We start from the raw sequence: 17032 nt of genomic DNA, 5'->3' as shown, positions 1-17032 counted from the left end.
GTGTGCCCAGACTCCTAACATTCCAAAGTGGGCATTTGACACTGTCCTGGGGGTGTCAGGCTGGTTCTCCTTCAAAGCTTGTTTCAAAGAGAGCCACCACTGCCCCCTCTGGCCTGGGCGTGGGTGTTTTTGCGACACTAGCAGATTGCCTCCCTGTCGTTCTGTGATTGGCTGTTGTCTATCTAAGGCACAACTTTTACCAAAGCTGGAGAGCTTTCCTTTCCTTTAGCACTGCTTCCTTGATGTCTGTAGGCCAAAGATCCGCTCTGTAGCGTGAGGCCTACCCGTGCCAGATACTGCTGTAGGCCTGGACATGGCTAAGCCTCTGTGCTATGGTGCTGATCCTCTAGGACAGGAGAATAGGCACATGGACTGTCCAGCGGATGCAGGGCTGGAGGGAGGTTGGGGCCTTGGAGGCTTCCTGAGGAGGCAGCCTCTGAACTGAGACTCAGAAGGTTGGCGAGGAACCAGCCTCACAAAGATGTAGGGGAGAGGCAGGGCAGAGGCCCTCAGGGGGAAACTAGCTTTCCTGGTGGGAGAAGTAGGTCCTTGTGGCTGACAGGAGTTGGGGCTGGGATGTGGCCTTAGGACCTTGGTGCAAGGAGTTGGGACTGGTGCTGGTTAAAATCAAATGCTGGAATCTGCTTTGCTGCTGACACTGAAGGGCAGGGCTGATGAGGAGGGAAAGTGAGTGCTCTTCATGTAGATTTCCAGCTAAGGGAGGTAGATGTTTTCTGTAGTAGCCAGGTTGGTAGAGGCTCGTGATTTAACAGAATTATTAGAAGTTAGGCTTTTATGCAAAGTAATAGGAACAGGTAGGTCAAGCAGAGACTGGACCTTCAAACCCATCCTCACCTGAAATGAAGCTCTTGTTTTCAGACTGATGGGAAGAAGAATTACTTTAAGAAGGTTTGCATCGACTCAGAAACCCTGGAAGTGGGGGACTGTGTCTCTGTTATTCCAGATGACTCCTCAAAACCGCTATATTTAGCAAGGTTTGTATCTTTTCCTTTGCTTGACTTCAGCACACATTCTCTTAGACAACTAGGAGATGCTTACATAAGGAGAGCAGTGGCGGCTCTTTGCTAGGCTAATTGCAAAAAGAGAACACAAGTTGCCCTAAGTAGATTCAGTCCAGATTTGCCAGTCAGGTGAGTGACTTTCTTCGGACTCCAGGGTCACTGCGCTGTGGGAGGACAGCAGCAATGGGCAGATGTTTCATGCCCACTGGTTCTGCGCCGGGACAGACACAGTCCTCGGAGCCACATCGGACCCCTTGGAGCTGTTCCTGGTGGATGAATGTGAGGACATGCAGCTTTCGTACATCCACAGCAAGGTGAAGGTCGTCTATAAAGCTCCATCGGAGAACTGGGCCTTGGAGGTGAGTGCCCAGTGCCCCTCTCGTGCCCTTCCCTCCCTGCGTGGGGTCATGGCTGACACTGGGTCCTTGTGCTCACAGGGAGGCATGGATCCCGAGGCTCTGATAACGGAGGATGACGGAAAGACCTACTTCTACCAACTGTGGTATGATCAAGACTACGCGAGATTTGAGTCCCCTCCGAGAACCCAGCCAGCGGAGGAGAACAAGTACAAGTGAGTGCGGCCGGCCACTGACGCTCATGTGCCGCTCCCTGGCGGGGTTTTCCTCCCCTGCTCATCAAACGCCAGCCCGACTTGGTCACAGTCGCTTTAAATGTATGGACAGCCCGGGCGTGGAGTTACCTTCACGAGAAGCTCTCCCATCCCAGAGCAGAATGTGTGTTTTTGTGTGCTTCTCAGCGTTTGTGCTACAGACCTTGCCCGTTTCTTTGTGTTTCTTAGAGGTTTTCTTTCATAAGTGGTCCCTCTGATGCTGCTTTATTCTAACTGGTGAGTTAGAAGCAGTCGCTTTTAGGGAGGCTTTTTAAAATTTTCTCTGGGTGTTCAGTGCCCCGTGCCTTCCTTTGTAGCCTCTGTACCTCACCGTTTGAACTCAGCGTGGCACTGGCACCCCTCCAGCAGCAGTGAGGCTGATGGGGTGAGGGCTGGGAGGCTTGCCTTACGTGCTTCTGGGGTTTCTCCCGTCGGCCTGCTGCTGCCTTCTGACTTGATCTCCAGTGAAGGCCATTTCGAGCTCTCCTTTATGGGCTTATTGATGAGAAATAATGAATTTTACCAGCTAGCTTTTCAGCCTATAGAGAGAATAGTAGGAGACTCCTTTGACATGGAGTTCTGACTGAGCCACTCTGCATTTTTGCTTGTGGTGTATTCCTTACCGTATTCTACATTCTGTTTGTCTTAGGGGTTTTATTTATTTATTTATTTTTAAGATTTTATTTATTTGACAGAGAGAGAGACAGCGAGAGAAGGAACACAAGCAGGGGGAGTGGGAGAGGGAGAAGCAGGCTTCCCACCGAGCAGGGAGCCCGATGCGGGGCTCGGTCAGGACCCGAGCCGAGGGCAGATGCTTAACGACTGAGCCGCCCAGGCGCCCCATCTTAGGGTTTTTATATCAGATACTTGAAAGTGGAATTGACTTGTCATTTTCTTGTGTTATATCTTTGGTCCCAAGTAAGTGTTTTCCAAAGTGTGAACATAAACTACAGGAAAGCTACTTCCTTCAAATATCTACAAATATTTTCTGTTGGTCATCAGAGTTTTTGGATTAGGCCACTGGTTGTCGTTGCTGCAGTCGCTACCAGCCAGCTCAGGGCTTTTTTTTTTTTCCTTCACTCCTTCAGGTTCTGTGTAAGTTGTGCCCGTCTGGCTGAAATGAGGCAAAAAGAAATTCCAAGGGTCCTGGAACAGCTTGAGGACCTGGACACCCGGGTTCTCTACAGCTCGGCCACCAAGAACGGCATTCAGTATCGAGTGGGTGATGGCGTGTACCTCCTCCCCGAGGCCTTCACGTTCAAGTGAGTGCCTGCTCTGCCCAGGTCAGGGCCATGAGCTCTGGACCAGTACAGGGTTGGCTTTGCGATGTCCCCCACCCTGGACCCCGAGGACTAGCTGCTGCCTGAACTGTCACCGTAGTGTCTGGTGATCAGCAACGGCCACCTCTCCCGTGTAGAGTGCGGATAGTTCACTGCAGAGTGAAGCTGTAAGCCTGAAGGAAGTCCAAGGATGCACTGGCTAAGGGGTCGCTAGTGCCCGTGGTGGGGCCCTGCCCAGCCATGAGGCTTTGGGGCGGAGACCATCTCCTCTCAGTCCCTGTCTGTTCCACGGGAGGATGGTCTCGCCTGCCCGGCTCTTAGGATGAAGTGAGTTGAACGGAGAGCACTTAGCCCAGTGCCTGGCCTAGAGTAAAGATTGAATGAACAGGAGTTGCAATCCCATTTACCAGGAAGTATCGAGACTCTTTGTATATCAGAGGTTTGGGGCTCTTCGGGGACAAATAAAGCTGAGGAATTTCCACACTTGATCCAGTCTTTGTTCTAAGAACTAGCGTGGGGTTGCGTTTACAACCAACACTTTCCGAATTTCTCCGTTTTCTGACTTGCAGTAGCATTTTCCTAAAGTCCCAGTTGGAACCCAGTCCCCACCCTCCGTTCAGTTACTGTGAATTACAGAACAGAGGGCAGGGGCCTTCCGGCCTCGGGCAGTTGGTGCATGTAGCCCCTTTAGCCCCGCTGTCCTTGGTGCATTGGAGAGGGTGCCCAAGGTGCTGTGTGCCCAGATGCTCGCTGCAGAGCACAAGCGTCCACACCATGCTCAGAGGCCCCTCTGGAACCTGTCAGACTGAGGGGGTCTGGTGGGAAAGCACGGCAGCTGCCCTCCTCATGGCAGCCTTGAAAGTGTGCAGCCAAATCAGATGACCAGCTGTACCTCAGGAATAAGGCCAGATTCAGCTCGCCCAGACCACGAGTCTCCACCCTGGGCCTTTTGCAGCATCACCTCTCGGTCAGCACCTGTCAGGAGAGCACCCGTTAGGCCTTGGGGATAAGCCCACAAATGGGGAGGTTTCCTTGCCTGTGCTGTGTGTCCCTCGCGGTTCAACAGGGTACTTGACGGGTTGGGTCACTCGGAACTGAGCTGGTGGAACCACTGCCTTCTCACAGTTGCCAGTCTGAGCCAAGGGAGAGCGTCCTGGAGGCTCTCCTGGCAGTTTAGTGTTCCCGCCTGGAAAGTGCTTGTGTTCTCACACTCACTGAGCAGAATGAGTCACATGCAAGGAAGTGCAGTCCTGCCTTGTGGCCGGGAGCTGGGCAGATCCAAACAGTGTCAGCCAGCAGTGCACAGATGGAGAAAGCTCGTTTTATTTTTTTAAAGATTTTATTTGAGAGCCCACATGAGTGGGTGGGGGGGTTGGAGAGGGAGAAGCAGACTCCCCGCTGAGCAGGAAACCTGATGTGGGGTTCAGTCCCAGGACCCCAGGATCATGACCTGAGCTGAAGGCAGATGCTTAACCCACTGAGCCACCCAGGTGCCCTGAGAATGCTCATTTTAAACTATGGGTGAGACTTCATATTTCTCTGTAAATCTTGGGGCACTTAGCTGCATTAGTTTATAAGGTGTTCAAATTAAGTAGTAGTTGTTACTGGCTGGTAAGGAAGGCTGAGGTAATTGCTTTTTTAAAAATTTTTTTAATTATTAGAGAGAGAATGAGAGATAGAGAGCACGAGAGGGAAGAGGGTCAGAGGGAGAAGCAGACTCCCTGCTGAGCAGGAAGCCCGATGTGGGACTCGATCCCGGGACTCCAGGATCATGACCTGAGCCGAAGGCAGTTGCCCAACCGACTGAGCCACCCAGGCGCCCCCTGAGGTAATTGCTTTTTATGGTTTCATGTTCAGTTATGCATAATGCTTGCTTCTCTGCAGCATCAAGCTGTCCAGCCCTGTGAAACGCCCGCGGAAGGAGCCTGTGGACGAAGATTTATATCCAGAACACTACCGGAAATATTCTGATTACATCAAAGGCAGTAACCTGGATGCCCCTGAGCCATATCGAATTGGCCGAATAAAAGAAATCTTCTGTATCAAGAAGAGCAATGGCAGGCCCAACGAGACTGACATCAAGATCAGAATCAACAAATTCTACAGGTCGGTGAAGGCCTCTGCTCTTCCAGGAGGGCGCACTCTTCTAGAAGTCTGAAATGGGATTGTAACAGTGATATTTTAAGACTTTGGTAGAGATAGCTGTTTTTCTTTTTTTCTTTTCTTTTTTTTTTTTTTTTAAAGATTTTTATTTATTGAGAGAGAGAGAGAATGGTAGAGAGCATGAGAGAGGAAGGTCAGAGGGAGAAGCAGACTCCCTGCTGAGCAGGGAGCCCGATGCAGGACTCGATCCTGCGACTCCAGGATCATGACCTGAGCTGAAGGCAGTCGCTTAACCAACTGAGCCACCCAGGCGCCCGAGATAGCTGTTTTTCTAAGTGTTTGATTATCTGGTGGGTGCTGACAGTGACTTAATTATATTTCATAGCCTTGCTTTAGACCTTTGTTTTATTTTATTTATTTTATTTTTTTTAAGATTTTATTTATTTGAGAGAACGAGTGAGCAGGGGCAGAGGGAGAGGGAGAAGCAGACTCCCCACCAAGCAGGGAGCCCAATGTGGGGTTCAATCCCAGGACCCCGGGATCATGACCTGAGCCGAAGGCAGACGCTTAACTGACTGAGTCACCCAGGCGCACCTAGACATTTTTAAAGTGACAGAGTTCTCTCCCCCAAAGAAATCCTTACGCAAAAGTCAAGCGTGTGACAAAGTCGGGGGGAATGTCCTGGGCTCTGCCGTCTATTTAGGATTGTCTGAGTTCTGCCCCCTCCTCCCTCCCCGCCCCATTCTCTCCTCCTGTTCTTCCCAGGTGCCCCTTCCTGTTTCTCGGGTTCCCCTCTGTCTGTCCTTTTCCCAAGTTCTTGGCTTCAATCAGTCTGCCTCTGGGATCCTAGTAACTCCTAGTGGTTAGGAGCTAACCAGAAAATAATCAGAAATGGGTATAAGGTTGTTTCACTTAACTAATGTGTATCAAAGACTTAAAGTCTTTGTAGTAATCGTTTGTATCAGCAGAAAGGGAGTGAGAGGTCTGGCTGGTACAGGCAAGAGCAGGAAGCCCTAGACGCCTAATGGGCAGCAGGCAGCTGTCCTCTGTGGTGAAGGAGCCAGCAGATCCCACGCTGAGTCCGTGGCGAGGAATCACTGTTGGTCGTGTCAGTGAAGGGGGATAGAAATCAGGTTGACCTAATGGGGTTGTGGTCTTTACCCATTGGTTTTCTGAGCACCCCCAGAAATGTGGTGCCGTTTAATTCTTTTGTCAGTTAACAGCAAAAGAGAATTGCTAACCAAGACGCTTCCATTTTCAGGCCAGAGAACACCCACAAGTCTACCCCAGCAAGTTACCACGCAGACATCAACCTGCTTTACTGGAGCGATGAGGAGGTGGTGGTGGACTTCAAGGCCGTGCAGGGCCGCTGTACTGTGGAGTATGGGGAGGACCTGCCTGGGTGCCTCCAGGACTTCTCTGCCGGGGGGCCAGACCGCTTCTACTTCCTTGAGGTGGTACCCTGCACTTACTGGAGCGGGGGGCTTCAGGTCAAAGTTCCAGCCTCCAAGAAAGTAGTGGAATTACCCAGAGTAATTCCACTGGAGTAATGAATCTGCGGTATTCAGATTCTTCTGGAACTTAACACTTTCTTAAGCCCGAAGTAACATTTGAGAGTCCTTATGTACGTACAGTTTATTTGGAAACTACTAGGAGGCCTCTGCTAGCCCTATTAATGCCTTAATGTGAGTTACAGAAAGGTGCCCCTTTCCCTGGCGGACTCAGCCCTGCCTCTCAGTCCCTTCACCCAGAGTCTGTGGCCAGGTGAGGTCTGTACGGCTGAGCACTGATGACTGAGGAAGGATCTGGGAGTCTGTCACTTAAGTTAAGAGCTTTTAAATTGTTTGAGCGTGGCTCTTCCTGGGTTAGGTCATTTGAAGTTGATACACGCCTGTGTTTCCCTCATGTTGCACTGTGGATGGCCCAATTATCACTTTGTCTATTTTTAGAATGAGTAGTCCAGGTACTTAGAATAGCAGGAATTCCAGAGTTGGCCACAAAATATTTGTATCATAGAACTCCCCCCTCCCCTCCCGTTTCCAGCATAATAAAATCGAAGTATTCTTATTGATGGCTAATGCTTATGGCCATAATTAGGGAGAAATTAAGTGGATCTTTATCAGATTAACTTAAATTGTCTTTGTTAGAAAAGGGACCAGTGTGTTTCCCTGCCAGACTGTTGTGGTTTTTCCTTCTTAGGCCTATAATGCCAAGAACAAAAGCTTTGAAGATCCTCCAAACCATGCCCGTAGCCCTGGAAATAAAGGGAAAGGGAAGGGTAAAGGTACGTCATTATTCCGCACGGTTCTCTTCAAGTCTGTCTTATGTAATTTGGGAACTGATGAATCATTTGGTATGAAAACACAGCTTCTGATATTACATCATTCTCTGCTGTGAATTTAAAATGAGGGTTTAGGGAGAACAGGTTAGGGCTATGACCTAACTTGTGGCCTGTCTCTTCCAGGGAAGGGCAGGGCAAAGTCTCAAACGTGTGAACCGAGTGAACCAGAGACAGAAATTAAACTGCCTAAGCTGCGGACCTTAGATGTGTTTTCTGGCTGTGGGGGGTTGTCGGAAGGATTCCACCAAGCAGGTAAATACCATGAGGGTTTCTCTGCATAACTGGTAAAACTGGGGGCGCCTGGGTGGCTCAGTCGTTAAGCGTCTGCCTTCGGCTCAGGTCATGATCCCAGAGTCCTGGGATCAAGCCCCGCATCGGGCTCCCTGCTCCTTGGGAAGCCTGCTTCTCCCTCTCCCACTCCCCCTGCTTGTGTTCCCTCTCTCGCTGTGTCTCTCTGTGTCAAATAAATAAAATCCTTAAAAAAAAAAAAAAAAAACTAGTAAAACTGGATCAGGCAGGTTCCACCTGGAAGACGTTTCTGGCTCCCGTCACAGTTCTGCCTCGAGTGTGATTCAAGGGGGTTCTTAGCACACATTTGTCCTTGTATGTCCCAGGCATCTCGGAAACACTGTGGGCCATCGAGATGTGGGACCCTGCGGCCCAGGCATTTCGGCTGAACAATCCTGGGTCCACGGTGTTCACGGAGGACTGCAACGTACTGCTGAAGCTGGTCATGGCCGGGGAGGCGACCAACTCCCGGGGTCAAAAGCTGCCTCAGAAGGGAGATGTGGAGATGCTGTGTGGTGGGCCGCCTTGCCAAGGGTTCAGTGGCATGAACCGCTTCAACTCTCGTACCTACTCCAAGTTCAAGAACTCCCTGGTGGTTTCCTTTCTCAGGTAAACGGAGTAGAAGCCCCTGTGTTCAGGGCTGCCTGAGGGTGGCTAGACAGCCAGCCCTGGGACTGCGACAGCACGTGTGCTGGCGGCGCACAGTCGCTGGGTTAGCTGGTGTGCCTACTGGAGGCCGTGTGTGCAGGTGAGGCGCCCAGCCTTTGCCTCCAGGGAGTTCACAGCTGGCTTTTGGCAGAGAGACTTGGAGAGTCACCGAGCGTAGCTTCCCAACGAGCAAACTTCGAGCATTCGGGTGTAGCCTCTGGTAGAGTAGGTCTTCATTTGGTGCGTGCGGATGACCCTCGTAGTCTCTGCCACCTCCCACAGCTACTGTGACTACTACCGGCCCCGCTACTTCCTGTTGGAGAATGTCCGGAATTTCGTTTCCTTCAAGCGCTCCATGGTCCTGAAGCTCACTCTCCGCTGCCTCGTCCGCATGGGCTATCAGTGCACCTTCGGCGTGTTGCAGGTGGGCAGACGGGTGTGGGCAGGGGAGGGGCTCGGTGGTCCCTGGACTGTGGCAGATGGTTTCTAACTGAGAATAAGAGTTGAACGGGACAGGCCTGTACTACAGTGACATGTGCCAGTGAGCGTGGGGGAGGTGGCGGCTGGGGCCTGCACCCACCTCTGCAAAACTTGTAGCATCCAGGTCTGAGAGCACAGAACCGGTGCACCAGTAAGTCTGCCTACCTCTTACGGTTTTGACAATCGAATCATCTGGTGCCTGAGGAGGGGCTGTGTGTTTCCACCCCCTTTCTCTTGAGAGGAAAGGATGGTGGCCAACTGCAGAGCTCTAGGTAGCAGATAGATCCCCATGCGGGGTAGGTGAAGCCAGAAGTGCAGAAGGATGGGGCGCCTGGGTGGCTCAGTCACTGGGCGTCTGCCTTTGGCTCAGGTCATGATCCCAGGGTCCTGGGATCAAGCCCCACATCGGGCTCCCTGCTCGGCAGGAAGCCTGCTTCTCCCTCTCCCCCTGCTTGTGTTCCTGCTTTTGCTTTCTCTCTCTCTGTCTCTGTCAAGTAAATAAATAATATTAAAAAAAAAAAGTGCAGGAGGATGCACAGACTAAACCGTTACTGGTTAGCAAAAATGTCTCTCAGGTGAATGTACCCAGGTAGAAACCTCAGGAGAAGGTGGAAGATCGTACTCCAGGGAGCGACTGGTAGCTCTGTCTGAATGGATAGAGACTTTGGGTGATTTGCTGGAACTAGGCTTGATCTGCAAAGCAGCTAGTCTGTATATACCTGTTCAGTAACTAATGGCATAACAAAAGCTGGAGCAGTGCTCAAATGGGAAGAAAGTCTGGCTGGAAGGTAGTGAGGTAGTGTCTGCGTGAGCGAGGTGCTGGGCTGCCACCCACCCCCACCCCCCAGGTCCAGCCTCCGTGGGTCTTGGGCTCACCCATCAAACCTTGTTGGCAGCACTTGTGACCACGTGCTGCTGGGTAGGCGGCAGGGCTCCTTGGCTCTCTGCCCGCTCTTCTCCCCGAGCACTGAGATCACAGGATCCCACGTAGAGCTCTGGAAAGAGCTGGCTGGACTTGCCAGCATGGTTTACTCCCACCTTCTCCAGGGACTAGTGGCCATCGCGTGGGATCTTTTATCTTTCGTGTGGTCCCACTTCTGTTAGCAGTAAACCTGCTGAGTTAATTAGGGGCTGGCTGGAGGTGCCCGCCTAACTGTGCGTGCCTGGCCCGCTCCACAGGCTGGTCAGTACGGCGTGGCCCAGACGCGGAGGCGGGCCATCATCCTGGCCGCGGCCCCTGGAGAGAAGCTTCCCCTGTTTCCGGAGCCACTGCACGTGTTTGCGCCGCGGGCCTGCCAGCTGAGTGTCGTGGTGGATGACAAGAAGTTCGTCAGCAACATCACCAGGTGGGAGCACCCCCCTTGCCCCACTGTGTTTCCTGGGAGGTTTGGTGTCGGTGGGTCTCTCGTGAGGCCAGAGCTGAGGAGAACATGTTAGAGCAGGCAGCATGGCGCGGGCCTGCCGCACAAGTGCTTTACCTCCTCTGGTCTTGCTCTGACCTCTAGGTGAGGGCTGCACGCAGGGCAGCCGCTGGACCCGGTCGTGGCTGTGAGCAGAGCCCGTAGGGCAGCTTGTCTTTGTACACAGGGTCTAAGAAGGATGCCGCTCTCATGACCTTGGGCGGCCCTTTGACTTCTGAGCTAGGTTGTCCTCCCTGGGGGGGGGGGGTCGCAGGGCCAGCCGTCAGGATGTGGCACCTGTGACATGAGGAACTGTCGTGGCCTGGATCCCCAGAGTTGTCAGCAGTCTGCTGTGCTGTTGCAGGTTAAGCTCGGGCCCGTTCCGAACCATCACTGTGCGGGACACCATGTCTGACCTCCCTGAGGTCCGGAATGGAGCTTCGGCACTGGAGATCTTGTACAATGGGGAGCCTCAGTCCTGGTTCCAGAGGCAGCTCCGGGGCTCACAGTACCAGCCCATCCTCAGGGACCACATCTGTAAGGTAACAGTGCCTTGCCAGAGCAGGGCCAGCCTGGTAGGACCAGTGGCCTCATGAGAATGGAACGTGTGGTTGGAGCCCAGCCAGGGCTTGCGGTGGGAGGCAGGATCTGAGCCTGGCCCCTTCCCAGCTCAGCTTAAATCAGCATCCTCTCAGCTGGCTCCCGCCCTCACCTCCTTGCCTCCTGCTTTTCTTCTTGCCACTACCATCCGTGCCCCCCTGCAGCAGCACACGGTCACAGAGCATCTGAGCTGCTGCTCTTCCTGAGCAGGTGTCTGGCCACTGCCTCTCTGACCAACCTTGTCTCTTCTGCCCATGTTCTGTGTGTTCTCCTAGATACACCAACCCCAGCTCTTGCTCTAGCTGGTTCTCTGATCCTGCAGGGCTCTGCTCACCTCTCACCACCTCAGAGAAGCCCTCTCAGCTTGCCCTTCACCCACTCTCCCACATGCTATTCCATGTCCCTGCTCTGCTACCTCCATGGCAGGTGCAGTCCCCAGGTTGTCGATTTGGGCTACCGTTTGTCTCCCACAATGGGATGTAAACCCCCTGGGGGTTCCCGTTTCCGGTGCTGAGAATGGTGGTGCCCAGCCTACCATGGGTGCTTAAATGCTCCCTGATTGAAGTGACAGACAGTGGGCGCTGCTGTGCATTTTCAGGACATGAGTGCATTGGTGGCCGCCCGCATGCGGCACATCCCTCTGGCCCCTGGCTCAGACTGGCGTGACCTGCCGAATATCGAGGTGCGACTCTCTGACGGCACCATGGCCAGGAAGCTGCGCTACACGTACCATGATAAGAAGAACGGCTGCAGCAGCACTGGGGCCCTCCGCGGGGTCTGCTCCTGTGTGGAAGGTGGGGACCCTGCCGGTGCCCTGGGTGGGGCTTCCCTTGGGTTTACCTTGAACCACCTGCCCCAGCCCCTTCAGCTTCTGATCACTTGCAGCAGTACAGGGGGCTCCCAGCGGGAGATACTGGGGGCCGCCGTTCATGGACCTGCGGCCCCGGGCAAGGCACAGACCCGCCGAACCTGGATGGCCCTGCTGTAAATAGATGGCTGAGAGCATGAAGTCATAAAAGCTTTGTCTTCGGCTGAGGACTCTTGGCTGCTCTGTCCCTCCCGTTCCATAACCACAGTCTCATCGCAGCCCTCTCTTCTAGCGGGCAAAGCCTGTGACTCTGCGGCTAGACAGTTCAACACGCTCATCCCCTGGTGCTTGCCCCACACCGGAAACAGGCACAACCACTGGGCCGGCCTCTACGGACGGCTGGAGTGGGATGGCTTCTTCAGCACCACCGTCACCAACCCTGAGCCCATGGGCAAACAGGTAGGTCTGAGGGCTGGGGTCGTGCCTGGGAAGGGACAGAGGCATGGGCTCAGCAGGTGGGGCCGGCCCATGAGAGGCTAGCCTCCTGCCTCTGTGCTGACGGAGACCGACTCAGCCATTGAGGCCTAGGCTAGAGTTTTCCTGTGGGGCATCTTCCCTCCTCCTGTCCCAAAGGGCAGGTGGGCCCAGTTTCGTTCCCCTTCCCCACCTCCCCTTTCGCCCCCAGGGCCGCGTCCTGCACCCCGAGCAGCACCGCGTCGTGAGTGTGCGGGAGTGCGCTCGCTCCCAGGGCTTCCCGGACACCTACCGGCTGTTTGGCAACATCCTAGATAAGCACCGACAGGTCAGTGGGGAGCGGAACCCGGCCTGCTTTTCCTCTGTCCTCGAGGATGGGCCGAACGGGGTCTGACACAGAGTGGCCCTGATGGGAGAGGGGCCGCTCTGTGTGACCAGGGAGAAGCAGTACTCACATGGTCACTTCTGAGGGGACGCTGAGCACCCTGAGTTTGTTGGCCGATCGGCCTCAGTGTCCCCAGGAAGGAGGGACCCTGTCCCTAGGGCCCAGGGTGCTCACAAGTCAGGCTGTCGTTAAGCACATCGGTTGCTATTTACAGCTCTGAGGCAGCTTTAGCCCAAAGGAAAGTTCCAGGGCACTGAACCTCAGTGAAGGAGCAGAGTAAATGTGCATCGGTGAAAACTCACAGTTGCTAAGGGTGGGAATGAACCAACAATCCCTTGGGTGTTGAATTGGCTGTTTCTTTTTTTTAAGATTTTATTTATTTATTTGACAGAGAGAGAGGCAGGAGAGAGGGAACACAAGCAGGGGGAGAGGGAGAGGGAGAAGCGGGCTCCCCGCGGAGCAGGGAACCCAGTGCAGGGCTCGATCCCAGGACCCTGGGATCATGACCTGAGCCAAAGGCAGATGCTTAACGACTGAGCCACCCAGGCGCCCGAGTTGGCTGTTTCTTAAATGTATTTCCGTCTAGTGGGGGAGGGAGGAAAACGTATTTCCGTCTAAGTAATGCCTGCACATGGCTCACAAAGCCAACAGTGCCTGGGCTTATAGCAGAAACTCCTGCCTCCTGCCTCCCCCCGCCCCGAAGTCCTGTTCTCTAGAAACAACCCCTCTTAGCCGGAAGTGAAGCATGGTGACATCCATGTCTGGATCTGAGCTTTTCTAAAGCCTTTTAAAGGCCCTTCTTCTGTGGGTGGGTCTTGACATGGGGTTTGGGGTGTGAAGATGAGCTGGTTGGAGGGTCCCAGAGCCATCATGGTGGCCGGGCTTTGCAGGCCCATGTGAGCAGGAGACCTGGGCCTTTGTGCCCTCATCGTCGTTCTGAGAAGAGGCTGGTGCTGACCCCAGCCATGCCACACCGGGCATCTCCCTCCTTCCCTCCTGCAGGTGGGGAATGCTGTGCCGCCGCCCCTAGCCAAAGCCATTGGCTTGGAGATCAAGCGCTGTATGTTGGCCAAAGCTCGAGAGAGTGCCTCAGGTACAGTGGGGGCAGTGGGCCTGCGGTTAGCTCGGGGCCCTTTCCCCAGGCCTGCCCTGTGGCCTGGCTCAGACGCTAGCCAGGGCAGCTGGGGAATCTCTAGGGAACACCTGGGAGCAGTCTCACTGAATATTCATCCCGAGCCCCTGCAGGTGCTTGTTTGGTGGGCCATTAACGTCGACACCTGGCTGTTAACACGGCTCTTGATTTTAGCCTGTTTGTTACACTTGTCTGTTGCTTAGTGTAAGGTCATATGTGTGCTCTGCAGTGACTTTACCTTTTATTTCTCTTTAGTTAAAACCAAGGAGGAGGAAACTACGAAGGACTAGTTTTGCCCTCCCGTCGCCCTTGTTTCTGGCACCAGGGATCCCCAACATGCACTGATGTTGTATTTTTAACATGTCGGTCTGTCAGTTCAAATGTGTCGTTCACGGTGTTTGTGGCCTTGGCTGACATGAAGCTGTTCTGTGAGGTTTGCTTATCAACTAATGACTTAGTGATCAAACTGTGCAGTACTTTGTGCATTCTGGATTTTAAAAGTTTTTTATTATGCGTTATATCAAATCTACCACTGTATGAGTGGAAATTAAGACTTTATGTAGTTTTTATATGTTGTAATATTTCTTCAAATAAATCTCTCCTATAAATCACCCTGACTGGTGGCTTGTGATTTCTGAGGGACTTCCAGCTGACTCTCAGCTGGGTCTGGATGAGCGTGGGCTCCTCAGAGCTGAAGGTGACTCCATGGAGGTGTCTAAAGTTAGATCACTCGATGGGGCACCTGGGTGGCTCAGTTGGTTAAGCGACTGCCTTCGGCTCAGGTCATGATCCTGGAGTCCCGGGATCGAGACCCGCATCGGGCTCCCTGCTCAGCGGGGAGTCTGCTTCTCCCTCTGACCCTCCCCCCTCTCATGCTCTCTCTCTATCTCATTCTGTCTCTCAAATAAATAAATAAAATCTTAATAAAAAAAACTAAAGTTAGATCACTCGAAGTGTGCCATGGACGTGCTTGGGGTGGGGGTTAACTTGCGACAGGTCTGTCCAAGGAGACGCAAGTGGAATTTGTTAGTGTGGCTTCCAGGAGGAAGGCTGGAAGGCTTCTTTTAAAGCCTCCTTTAAAACCTTTTAAAGGAGCAGTCTTCGTTGGCCTTCCCCAGTGTAGCCCTTCTTTGCTCTAGAATGGACTGGGATGCCTGGTGGTACAGCAGCCATCTTGTGACCATGAGGGTAGAAGCCCTGTGTAGTGGATAGTGAAGAAAGAGGAGTCACTCGGAGCTGTGGCCTGGTACCCACAGACAAGCTAAATCTTTTAGGTAGGCTTCCTGGGCGTTCAGCCTAATTCAGTCCTACTGAATTCAAAGACATACCTTTTCTTTGGTTTGTCTTTGTAAAGGACTTGCTATAAAATGCCAACAAAGCAGAAGCAGACAAAGAAGTGTTAGTCACCAGCACACACGACACAGGACCACTCGTGGGATAAGGAACACCCGTCCTACCACCTCTACTGGTAAATGACGCCCTTGGTGGCCCTTTGGCTGTCGCTTTCCCCTCAGGGAGTCACAGGTGTCTTAGTCATAAGAGTGGAGGACTAAACCTAGTTCAAACGTAAAACTTAAAACTACCTTCCTACTAAGGGGCTAGATGTTTCCTCCTGTTTTAAAGAGCGCCACACTGAACGTCGTTGTACACGGGTTTCCATCTCCTTCAGGGAAATACTTGGGGGCTCCTGGATCATTGAGTGTAAATGTTTTCTGTTTCTACTTCAGAACATTGACCGACCAACCCCGTTAGGGGTTTTAACGCTGCTCCCACCAACAGTATGAACTTTCCTTTAGCGTACTCTGGCTTTTGCTGTTTTAATCCTCATCAATGGCCTAGAGAGACCCTTGTTAGCATTTTAAGGAGCGATTGAACATCTTCAGGTGTCCGATGGCCCCTGGAAGTTGTTCCTTGTCTCTGATGCTGCGGGACTTGGTCCTTGCTGGTTGCTGTTTGGGCATTAGATTTTTCCCCCTTGCTTGTTACTTGGATCTTGAGTCATCCTATCTTTGCCATATAGGAATCTTATTTTTAGGGGTTAGATTTACATTTGCCTGCTTTTCTGTTATTCAGAGCCTAAGTGTAAAGGTCCTCCCTACCCCCCAGATCCGAAACTAGTGCTTTCTTCCCTATTTCTATGACCCCTCCTTTTTAACATTGCTTCTGTAAGGATGAAAATAAACACCTCAACTTACTTATTGACTGGGTAACAAATGCACCTGGGGAACACAACAGCTTGATGTGGTGCCTGGTAAAGTTCTCCCATCAGATTTTATTTCCCGGTTATACCTTCTGTTTGCCCCCCCCCCCTTTTTTAAGCTAAAAATTCACTTAGAAAGTATATTGTGAAGGGGCACCTGGGTGGCTCTGTTGGTTAAGCATCTGACTCTTGATTTTGGCTCAGGTCATGATCTCAGGGTACTGGGATTAAGCCCCCTTCTGGCTCCGCACTCAGTGGGGAGTCTGCTTCAAGATTCTTTCTCCCTCTGTCCCCCTCTTAAAGTCTTTTGTGAGTAGAGTGAGGAGTATGTTAAATCGTTTTTTTTTTTTTTAAGATTTTATTTGTGGGCGCCTGGGTGGCTCAGATGGTTGAGCGTCTGCCTTCGGCTTGGGTCATGGTCCCGGGGTCTTGGGATCGAGTCCTGTGTCGGGCTGCCTGCTCCTTGGGAGCCTGCTTCTCCCTCTGCCTCTCTCTCTCTCTCTCTCTCTCTCTCTCTCTCTTTCTCTGTCTGTCTTTCATGAATAAATAAATAAAATCTTAAAAAAAAAGATTTTATTTATTTAATTGGCAGAGAGAGCATGAGAGGGAACACAAGCAGGGGGAATGGGAGAGGGAGAAAGAAGCAGGCTTCCAGCCAAGCAGGGAACCGGATGCGGGACTCAATCCCAGGACTCTGGGATCATGACCTGAGCCAAAGGCAGACGCTTCACTGACTGAGCCACCCAGGTGCCCCAGAAGTATGTTAAATCTTTTCCCCATTCCTAAACCCCTTGACCAAGACAACAGAGTCCTTACCTCCTGAAGACCTCCTCTGCCCGAGTACAGTGTGTGTATTTGATTTTTCCCTGCTACAAAGAGTGGCATTGATTAAAACTACACCTCAAAAGCTATCCTACCTGCACATGTCTTGCTCGGCCCCTGGTTTGGTTCTGTTTTGTTTCTGTCGAGGTCTGATAGGAAACCAGTCCTGAACATACAGCTTGTATTTTGATAAATGAACCCACATCCTTTTTTTTTTTTTTAAGATTTTATTTGTCAGAGCGAGCACAAGCAGGGGGAGCAGCAGACAGAGGGAGAAGCAGGCTCCCCGCCAAGCAGGGAGCCCGATGCCGGGCTCGATTCCAGGACCCTGAGATCATGACCTGAGCTGAAGGCAGACGCTTAACGACTGAGCCACCCAGGTGTCCCAAATGAACCCACATCCCTAAGCTGTAGAACATCTCCATCACTCCAGAATCCC

General features: G+C 52.4%; 1 protein-coding gene across 3 annotated transcripts in view; it reads left to right on the top strand.

Moving 5' to 3' along the window:
• DNMT1 (DNA methyltransferase 1) overlaps positions 1–14182 on the top strand; it is a 45140-nt gene extending 30958 nt beyond the window's left edge. For 2 of the 3 annotated variants that reach the window (XM_027585729.2, XM_027585730.2), the window contains 17 exons: positions 880–995; positions 1177–1381; positions 1460–1593; positions 2721–2894; positions 4797–5018; positions 6277–6469; positions 7215–7299; positions 7480–7608; positions 7971–8253; positions 8575–8716; positions 9952–10118; positions 10537–10714; positions 11371–11566; positions 11873–12039; positions 12266–12382; positions 13442–13532; positions 13827–14063. In XM_027585729.2, coding sequence (XP_027441530.2) covers positions 880–995; positions 1177–1381; positions 1460–1593; positions 2721–2894; positions 4797–5018; positions 6277–6469; positions 7215–7299; positions 7480–7608; positions 7971–8253; positions 8575–8716; positions 9952–10118; positions 10537–10714; positions 11371–11566; positions 11873–12039; positions 12266–12382; positions 13442–13532; positions 13827–13861 — 2634 coding nt within the window. In that variant the 3' untranslated portion in view covers positions 13862–14063. Of the gene's footprint in view, positions 1–879; positions 996–1176; positions 1382–1459; positions 1594–2720; positions 2895–4796; positions 5019–6276; positions 6470–7214; positions 7300–7479; positions 7609–7970; positions 8254–8574; positions 8717–9951; positions 10119–10536; positions 10715–11370; positions 11567–11872; positions 12040–12265; positions 12383–13441; positions 13533–13826 lie in introns of all 3 variants that reach the window. The other variant, XM_027585728.2, reaches the window with a different exon arrangement.
• Positions 14183–17032: the final 2850 nt, after the last annotated feature.

The sequence above is a fragment of the Zalophus californianus genome, chromosome 1, assembly GCF_009762305.2.
Source record: "Zalophus californianus isolate mZalCal1 chromosome 1, mZalCal1.pri.v2, whole genome shotgun sequence".
NCBI classification, from domain to species: Eukaryota; Metazoa; Chordata; class Mammalia; order Carnivora; family Otariidae; genus Zalophus; species Zalophus californianus.
Note: the sequence above shows the minus strand (reverse complement) of the source record. Positions and strands in the feature narration are given on the sequence as shown.